This window comes from Pristiophorus japonicus, unplaced genomic scaffold (assembly GCF_044704955.1).
Source record: "Pristiophorus japonicus isolate sPriJap1 unplaced genomic scaffold, sPriJap1.hap1 HAP1_SCAFFOLD_478, whole genome shotgun sequence".
NCBI classification, from domain to species: domain Eukaryota; kingdom Metazoa; phylum Chordata; class Chondrichthyes; family Pristiophoridae; genus Pristiophorus; species Pristiophorus japonicus.
In genome coordinates this window covers 330,228-340,319 of record NW_027254383.1, presented here as the reverse complement: position 1 = coordinate 340,319, position 10,092 = coordinate 330,228, and the positions used below count along the sequence as shown (strand labels likewise).

Here is a 10,092-nt window from a genome sequence, read left to right as displayed (position 1 = left end):
GGAGTCCGGACTCTGGGTGTCGGGGGTCTGGGAGTCCGGACTCTGGGTGTCGGGGGTCTGGGAGTCCGGACTCTGGGTGTCGGGACTCTGGGAGTCGGGACTCTGGGTATCGGGTCTCTGGGTGTCGGGTCTCTGGGTGTCGGGACTCTGGGTGTCGGGGGTCTGGGAGTCCGGACTCTGGGTGTCGGGACTCTGGGAGTCCGGACTCTGGATGTCGGGACTCTGGGTGTCGGGACTCTGGGTGTCGGGGGTCTGGGAGTCCGGACTCTGGGTGTCGGGGGTCTGGGAGTCCGGACTCTGGGTGTCGGGACTCTGGGAGTCAGGACTCTGGGTGTCGGGACTCTGGGTGTCGGGACTCTGGGAGTCCGGACTCTGGGTGTCGGGGGTCTGCGTGTCCGGACTCTGGGTGTCGGGGTCTGGGTGTCCGGACTCTGGGTGTCCGGACTCTGGGTGACGGGGTCTGGGTGTCCGGACTCTGGGTGTCGGGGTCTGGGTGTCGGGACTCTGGGTGTCGGGACTCTGGGTGTTCGGACTCTGGGTGTCGGGACTCTGGGTGTCCGGACTCTGGGTGTCGGGGGTCTGGGTGTCGGGACTCTGGGTGTCGGGACTCTGGATGTCGGGACTCTGGGTATTGGGACTCTGGGTGTTGGGGGTCTGGGTGTTGGGGCTCTGGGTGTTGGGACTCTGGGTGTCGGGACTCTGGGTGTCCGGACTCTGGGTGTCGGGGGTCTGGGTGTCGGGACTCTGGGTGTCGGGACTCTGGGTGTTGGGACTCTGGATGCCGGGACTCTGGGTGTTGGGACTCTGGGTGTTGGGACTCTGGATGTTGGGACTCTTGGTGTCGGGGGTCTGGGTGTTGGGGCTCTGGGTGTTGGGACTCTTGGTGTTGGGACTCTGGGTGTCGGGACTCTGGGTGTTGGGACTCTGGATGTCGGGACTCTGGGTGTCGGAACTCTGGGAGTCCGGACTCTGGGTGTCGGTACTCTGGGAGTCGGGACTCTGGGTATCGGGTCTCTGGGTGTCGGGACTCTGGGTGTCGGGGGTCTGGGAGTCCGGACTCTGGGTGTCGGGACTCTGGGAATCCGGACTCTGGGTGTCGGGACTCTGGGAGTCGGGACTCTGGGTGTCGGGTCTCTGGGTGTCGGGACTCTGGGTGTCGGGTCTCTGGGTGTCGGGACTCTGGGTGTCGGGACTCTGGGAGTCCGGACTCTGGGTGTCGGGACTCTGGGTATCGGGTCTCTGGGTGTCGGGACTCTGGGTGTCGGGTGTCTGGGTGTCGGGACTCTGGGTGTCGGGGGTCTGGGAGTCCGGACTCTGGGTGTCGGGTCTCTGGGTGTCGGGACTCTGGGTGTCGGGACTCTGGGTGTCGGGGGTCTGGGAGTCCGGACTCTGGGTGTCGGGACTCTGGGAGTCCGGACTCTGGGTGTCGGGACTCTGGGTGTCGGGACTCTGGGTGTCGGGTCTCTGGGTGTCGGGACTCTGGGTGTCGGGTCTCTGGGTGTCGGGACTCTGGGTGTCGGGACTCTGGGTATCGGGTCTCTGGGTGTCGGGACTCTGGGTGTCGGGGGTCTGGGAGTCCGGACTCTGGGTGTCGGGACTCTGGGAGTCCGGACTCTGGATGTCGGGACTCTGGGTGTCGGGACTCTGGGTGTCGGGGCTCTGGGTGTCGGGACTCTGGGTGTCGGGACTCTGGGTGTCCGGACTCTGGGTGTTGCGACTCTGGATGTCGGGACTCTGGGTGTCGGAACTCTGGGTGTTGGGACTCTGGATGTCGGGACTCTGGGTGTCGGAACTCTGGGTGTTGGGACTCTGGATGTCGGGACTCTGGGTGTTGGGACTCTGGGTGTTGGGACTCTGGATGTCGGGACTCTTGGTGTCGGAACTCTGGGTATTGGGACTCTGGGTGTTGGGGCTCTGGGTGTCGGGACTCTGGGTGTCGGGACTCTGGGTGTCCGGACTCTGGGTGTCGGGACTCTGGGTGTCGGGACTCTGGGTGTCGGGACTCTGGGTGTCGGGGGTCTGGGTGTCGGGACTCTGGGTGTCGGGACTCTGGGTGTCGGGGGTCTGGGTGTCGGGACTCTGGCTGTCGGGACTCTGGGTGTCGGAACTCTGGGTGTTGGGACTCTGGATGTCGGGACTCTGGGTGTTGGGGCTCTGGGTGTTGGGACTCTGGGTGTCGGGGGTCTGGGTGTCGGGACTCTGGGTGTCGGGACTCTGGGTGTCGGGACTCTGGGTGTCGGGGCTCTGGGTGTCGGGACTCTGGGTGTCGGGACTCTGGGTGTCCGGACTCTGGGTGTCGGGACTCTGGGTGTCGGGACTCTGGGTGTCGGGACTCTGGGTGTCGGGACTCTGGGTGTCGGGACTCTGGGTGTTGGGACTCTGGGTGTCGGGACTCTGGGTGTCGGGACTCTGGATGTTGGGACTCTGGGTGTTGGGACTCTGGATGTCGGGACTCTTGGTGTCGGAACTCTGGGTGTTGGGGCTCTGGGTGTCGGGACTCTGGGTGTCGGGACTCTGGGTGTCCGGACTCTGGGTGTCCGGACTCTGGGTGTTGGGACTCTGGGTGTCGGGACTCTGGGTGTCGGAACTCTGGGTGTTGGGACTCTGGATGTCGGGACTCTGGGTGTTGGGGCTCTGGGTGTTGGGACTCTGGGTGTTGGGACTCTGGGTGTTGGGACTCTTGGTGTCGGGGGTCTGGGTGGCAGGACTCTGGGTGTCGGGACTCTGGGTGTCGGGACTCTGGGTGTCGGGACTCTGGGTGTCGGGGGTCTGGGTGTCGGGACTCTGGGTGTCGGGACTCTGGGTGTCGGCGGTCTGGGTGTCGGGACTCTGGGTGTCGGGGGTCTGGGTGTCGGGACTCTGGGTGTCGGGACTCTGGGTGTCGGAACTCTGGGTGTTGGGACTCTGGATGTCGGGACTCTGGGTGTTGGGGCTCTGGGTGTTGGGACTCTGGGTGTCGGGGGTCTGGGTGTCGGGACTCTGGGTGTCGGGACTCTGGGTGTTGGGGCTCTGGGTGTCGGGACTCTGGGTGTCGGGACTCTGGGTGTCCGGACTCTGGGTGTCGGGACTCTGGGTGTCGGGACTCTGGGTGTCGGGACTCTGGGTGTCGGGACTCTGGGTGTTGGGACTCTGGATGTCGGGACTCTGGGTGTCGGAACTCTGGGTATTGCGACTCTGGATGTCGGGACTCTGGGTGTCGGGACTCTGGGTGTCGGGACTCTGGGTGTCGGGACTCTGGGTGTTGGGACTCTGGGTGTCCGGACTCTGGGTGTCGGGACTCTGGGTGTCGGTTGGAGCTGCAGATATTCTGTTAGTTCTTGGGGTAACTCTGGTAGTCAATTCCTTTTTGTTTTGTTACTCTCATAACCTCTCCACTCCGAGACCCATCGGTGACAAGCTGCAGGAATCCCTCGGCAACCAGTGATGGTCTGCAAAACAACACAAATAGGTTACCTTCCTCTGACAGAAACAAGAGCAGTTTACAGTTCAGTAAATCGCAGGATGGTAAATCCCCTGCTCGAGAATCGCAGAAACATACAGCACGGGAGATCAGTCGGCCCATCGTTCCTGTGTTGGCTCTATGAAAGAATGATCCCATTGGTCCCCCACCGAGACATCCTGTTCCTCCCTTACACGCTCCTGGAGACCTGTCACGTTTGTTTGATAATCACTCCTGCAAAGCACCTTGGGACACTTAAAGGCGCTATATAAATGCAAGATTTTGTTGCCCTTTCCCCACAGCCCGTATTATCCAATCCCCTCTGGAAAGTTACTGACAGCTTCCAGCGCCCTTTCAGGCAGTGTGAAATTATTCTCTTCATCTCCCCTCTGAAACTTATTCCTGTTCATAATATTTATAATTTATCACAAAACGTCAACACGGGAGATCAGGAAAAAATTACTTTCGAACAGCATGAAAATTTTGGGTAAATTGGTAAAAAAGTAAGGAGTGGGAGAGCATTGCTGCCTGACACGGGAGAGTTTGGGGTTAACATCCCAACCCAGATGCTCTGGGAGAGGGTGGGGGAGAGGACACGGGGAGAGGACACACGGGGAGAGGAGACACGGAGAGAGGAGACACTGGGAGAGGAGACACGGGGAGAGGAGACACGGGGAAAGGGCACGGAGAGAGGAGACACGGGGAGAGGAGACACGGGGAGAGGAGACACGGGGAGAGGAGACACGGGGAAAGGGCACGGAGAGAGGAGACACGGGGAGAGGAGACACGGGGAGAGGGGACACGGAGAGAGGGGACACGGGGAGAGGAGACACGGGGAGAGGAGACACGGGGAGAGGAGACACGGGGAAAGGGCACGGAGAGAGGAGACACGGGGAGAGGAGACACGGGGAGAGGAGACACGGGGAGAGGAGACACGGGGAGAGGAGACACGGGGAAAGGGCACGGAGAGAGGAGACACGGGGAGAGGAGACACGGGGAGAGGAGACACGGGGAGAGGAGACACGTGGAGAGGAGACACGGGGAGAGGACACACGGGGAGAGGAGACACGGAGAAAGGAGACACTGGGAGAGGAGACACGGGGAGAGGAGACACGGGGAGAGGAGACACGGGGAGAGGACACAGGGAGAGGAGACACGGGGAGAGGAGACACGGGGAGAGGAGACACGGGGAGAGGAGACACAGGGAGAGGGGACACGGGGAGAGGAGACACGTGGAGAGGAGACACGGGGAGAGGAGACACGGGGAGAGGAGACATGGGGAGAGGAGACACGGGGAGAGGGGACACGGGGAGAGGGGACACGGAGAGAGGGGACACGGGGAGAGGAGACACGGGGAGAGGAGACACAGGGAGAGGGCACACGGGGAGAGGAGACACGGGGAGAGGGCACGAGGAGAGGAGACACGGGGAGAGGGCACGGGGAGAGGGCACAGGGAGAGGGCACGGTGAGAGGAGACACGGGGAGAGGACACGGGGAGAGGAGACATGGGGAGAGGGCACGGGGAGAGGGCACGGGGAGAGGAGACATGGGGAGAGGACACAGGGAGAGGAGACACAGCGAGAGGAGACACGGGGAGAGGAGACATGAGGAGAGGAGATACGGGGAGAGGAGACACAGGGAGAGGAGACACGGGGAGAGGAGACATGAGGAGAGGAGACACGGGGAGAGGAGACACAGGGAGAGGAGACACGGGGAGAGGGCACAGGGGGAGAGGGCACATGGGGAGAGGAGACACGGGGAGAGGGCACACGGGGAGAGGACACACGGGGAGAGGAGACACGGAGAAAGGAGACACTGGGAGAGGAGACACGGGGAGAGGAGACACGGGGAGAGGAGACACGGGGAGAGGAGACACGGGGAAAGGGAACGGAGAGAGGAGACACGGGGAGAGGAGACACGGGGAAAGGGAACGGAGAGAGGAGACACGGGGAGAGGAGACACGGGGAGAGGAGACACGGGGAGAGGAGACACGGGGAGAGGAGACACGGGGAGTGGACACAGGGAGAGGAGACACGGGGAGAGGAGACACGGGGAGAGGAGACACGGAGAAAGGAGACACTGGGAGAGGAGACACGGGGAGAGGAGACACGGGGAGAGGAGACACGGGGAGAGGAGACACGGGGAGTGGACACAGGGAGAGGAGACACGGGGAGAGGAGACACGGGGAGAGGAGACACGGGGAGAGGAGACACAGGGAGAGGGGACACGGGGAGAGGAGACACGTGGAGAGGAGACACGGGGAGAGGAGACACGGGGAGAGGAGACACGGGGAAAGGGAACGGAGAGAGGAGACACGGGGAGAGGAGACACGGGGAAAGGGAACGGAGAGAGGAGACACGGGGAGAGGAGACACGGGGAGAGGGGACACGGGGAGAGGGCACACGGGGAGAGGAGACACGGGGAGAGGGGACACGGGGAGAGGGGACACGGAGAGAGGGGACACGGGGAGAGGGGACACGGGGAGAGGGGACACGGGGAGAGGGGACACGGAGAGAGGGGACACGGGGAGAGGGGACACGGGGAGAGGGGACACGGGGAGAGGGGACGGAGAGAGGAGACACGGGGAGAGGAGACACGGGGAGAGGGGACACGGGGAGAGGGGACACGGGGAGAGGGGACACGGGGAGAGGGGACACGGGGAGAGGGCACAGGGAGAGTGCAAGGTGAGAGGAGACATGGGGAGAGGACAAGGGGAGAGAAGACATGGGGAGAGGAGACACGGAGAAAGGAGACACTGGGAGAGGAGACACGGGGAGAGGAGACATGGGGAGAGGAGACACGGGGAGAGGACACAGGGAGAGGAGACACGGGGAGAGGAGACACGGGGAGAGGAGACACGGGGAGAGGAGACACAGGGAGAGGGGACACGGGGAGAGGAGACACGTGGAGAGGAGACACGGGGAGAGGAGACACGTGGAGAGGAGACACGGGGAGAGGAGACACGGGGAGAGGAGACATGGGGAAAGGGCACGGAGAGAGGAGACACGGGGAGAGGAGACACGGGGAGAGGGGACACGGGGAGAGGGTACACGGAGAGAGGAGACATGGGGAGAGGAGACACGGGGAGAGGAGACACAGGGAGAGGGCACATGGGGAGAGGAGACACGGGGAGAGGGCACGAGGAGAGGAGACACGGGGAGAGGGCACGGGGAGAGGGCACAGGGAGAGGGCACGGTGAGAGGAGACACGGGGAGAGGACACGGGGAGAGGAGACATGGGGAGAGGGCACGGGGAGAGGGCACGGGGAGAGGAGACATGGGGAGAGGACACAGGGAGAGGAGACACAGCGAGAGGAGACACGGGGAGAGGAGACATGAGGAGAGGAGACACGGGGAGAGGAGACACAGGGAGAGGAGACACGGGGAGAGGGCACAGGGGGAGAGGGCACACGGGGAGAGGAGACACGGGGAGAGGGCACACGGGGAGAGGAGACACGGAGAAAGGAGACACTGGGAGAGGAGACACGGGGAGAGGAGACACGGAGAAAGGAGACACTGGGAGAGGAGACACGGGGAGAGGAGACACGGGGAGAGGAGACACGGGGAGAGGAGACACGGGGAGAGGACACAGGGAGAGGAGACACGGGGAGAGGAGACACGGGGAGAGGAGACACAGGGAGAGGGGACACGGGGAGAGGAGACACGTGGAGAGGAGACACGGGGAGAGGAGACACTGGGAGAGGAGACATGGGGAGAGGAGACACGGGGAAAGGGCACGGAGAGAGGAGACACGGGGAGAGGAGACACGGGGAGAGGGGACACGGGGAGAGGGGACACGGAGAGAGGGGACACGGGGAGAGGGGACACGGGGAGAGGGGACACGGGGAAAGGGCACGGAGAGAGGAGACACGGGGAGAGGAGACACGGGGAGAGGGGACACGGGGAGAGGGGACACGGGGAGAGGGGACACGGGGAGAGGGGACACGGGGAGAGGGCACAGGGAGAGTGCACGGTGAGAGGAGACACGGGGAGAGGACACGGGGAGAGAAGACATGGGGAGAGGGCGCGGGGAGAGGGCACGGGGAGAGGAGACATGGGGAGAGGACACAGGGAGAGGAGACACAGCGAGAGGAGACACGGGGAGAGGAGACACGGGGAGAGGAGACATGGGGAAAGGGCACGGAGAGAGGAGACACGGGGAGAGGAGACACGGGGAGAGGGGACACGGGGAGAGGGTACACGGAGAGAGGAGACATGGGGAGAGGAGACATGGGGAGAGGAGACACAGGGAGAGGGCACACGGGGAGAGGAGACACGGGGAGAGGGCACGAGGAGAGGAGGCACGGGGAGAGGGCACGGGGAGAGGGCACAGGGAGAGGGCACGGTGAGAGGAGACACGGGGAGAGGACACGGGGAGAGGAGACACGGGGAGAGGGCACGGGGAGAGGAGACATGGGGAGAGGACACAGGGAGAGGAGACACAGCGAGAGGAGACACGGGGAGAGGAGACATGAGGAGAGGAGACACGGGGAGAGGAGACACAGGGAGAGGAGACACGGGGAGAGGGCACAGGGGGAGAGGGCACACGGGGAGAGGAGACACGGGGAGAGGGCACACGGGGAGAGGACACACGTGGAGAGGAGACACGGAGAAAGGAGACACTGGGAGAGGAGACACGGGGAGAGGAGACACGGGGAGAGGAGACACGGGGAGAGGAGACACGGGGAGAGGAGACACGGGGAGAGGAGACACGGGGAGAGGACACAGGGAGAGGAGACACGGGGAGAGGAGACACGGGGAGAGGAGACACAGGGAGAGGGGACACGGGGAGAGGAGACACGTGGAGAGGAGACACGGGGAGAGGAGACACGGGGAGAGGAGACATGTGGAGAGGAGACACGGGGAAAGGGCACGGAGAGAGGAGACACGGGGAGAGGAGACACAGGGAGAGGGGACACGGGGAGAGGGGACACGGAGAGAGGAGACACGGGGAGAGGAGACACGAGGAGAGGAGACACGGGGAGAGGAGACACGGGGAGAGGAGACACGGGGAGAGGAGACACGGGGAGAGGGCACGAGGAGAGGAGACACGGGGAGAGGGCACGGGGAGAGAAGACATGAGGAGAGGGGACATGTGGAGACACAGGAGCACTCCCAGGGCAGGTACAGGGGGTTAGATACAGAGTAAAGCTCCCTCTACACTGTTCCATCAAACACTCCCAGGGCAGGCAGACCATGAAACCAATGGCCAAGTAAGACCGCTGGTCACCAGGAATTCGAGATTCAGATTCCAACTTTCATTCTCACTCTATAATGCCGACTGCTGCCACCGTTTGTACTGCAACCTGCTGCAGTCCTGCAAATTGCCCGAGTGTTTGTTGTGATGAAATATGATCCAGGATTGGGGTATTGGTGAACGCTGGACACAGGACGTTGATTCGAACTCCGAGATTCTCTGCCGCCAAAGCTCCCTAAACACAGCAAACAAAGTGGTGAGAGACTTGGAGAAAAGTGTCACTGCTTAACCCCCCAGTGTCATACGGCACTTCCACTGTGGAACACCTCACCCACCCCAGTGTCACATGGCACTTCCACTGTGGAACACCTCGCCCACCCCAGTGTCACATGGCACTTCCACTGTGGGACACCTCGCCCACCCCAGTGTCACACGGCACTTCCACTGTGGAACACCTCACCCACCCCAGTGTCACACGGCACTTCCACTGTGGAACACCTCACCCACCCCAGTGTCACACGGCACTTCCACTGTGGAACACCTCGCCCACCCCATTGTCCTACATGGCACTTCCACTGTGGGACACCTCGCCCACCCCGGTGTCACACAGCACTTCTACTGTGGAACACCTCACCCACCCCAGTGTCACATGGCACTTCCACTGTGGAACACCTCGCCCACCCCATTGTCCTACATGGCACTTCCACTGTGGGACACCTCGCCCACCCCAGTGTCACACGGCACTTCCACTGTGGAACACCTCACCCACCCCAGTGTCACACGGCACTTCCACTGTGGAACACCTCACCTGCTTATAATCTAACACGATAAACTGTCCAGTTCCGGGTCAGTTGCGAAGCTCTCCTGCCAGTGTGGATCAGAGTTTAATGCTTTTATTGACCTCAGCCCCATTCTCCCATCCACGTTCTCATCGAGCCAGTGAGTGAGCTCGGCCCAGAATCTATGGGAGATCCAGTGATCTGACCCAGAATCTATGGGAGATCTGGTGACCTGGCCCAGAATGTATGGGAGATCCAGTGATCTGACCCAGAATCTATGGGAGATCTGGTGGCCTGGCCCAGAAAGCATGGGAGATCCAGTGATATGGACCCAGGGTGTATGGGAGATCAAGTGACCTGGTCCACAAGCTATGGGACATCTAGTGATCTGGGCCCAGGATGTATGGGAGATCCAGTGATCTGGCCCAGAATCTATAGGAAATCCAGTGATCTGTGCCCAGAATGTATGGGCGATCCAGTGATATGGGCCCAGAATGTATTGGAGATCCAGTGATCTGGTCAAGGAGGTATGGAGAATCCAGTGATCTGGGCCCAGAATGTATGAGAGATCCAGTGATATGGGCCCAGAATGTATGGAAGATCTAGTGATATTGGTCCAGAATGTGTGGGAGATCCAGTGATATGGGCCCAGAATGTATGGGGGATCCAGTGATATGA

At 62.2% G+C, this 10,092-nt stretch overlaps 1 protein-coding gene across 1 annotated transcript in view; it reads right to left on the bottom strand.

Moving 5' to 3' along the window:
• Window positions 1-3,294: 3,294 nt before the first annotated feature.
• The window catches only part of LOC139252716 (15-hydroxyprostaglandin dehydrogenase [NAD(+)]-like), a 280,929-nt gene continuing 274,131 nt past the window's right edge, over window positions 3,295-10,092 (bottom strand). Inside the window, exons 7-8 of the mRNA XM_070873463.1 lie at window positions 8,707-8,870; window positions 3,295-3,428 (exon numbers count right to left, since the gene is read on the bottom strand). Coding sequence (XP_070729564.1) covers window positions 3,311-3,428; window positions 8,707-8,870 — 282 coding nt within the window. The 3' untranslated portion in view covers window positions 3,295-3,310. The remainder of the gene's footprint in view (window positions 3,429-8,706; window positions 8,871-10,092) is intronic.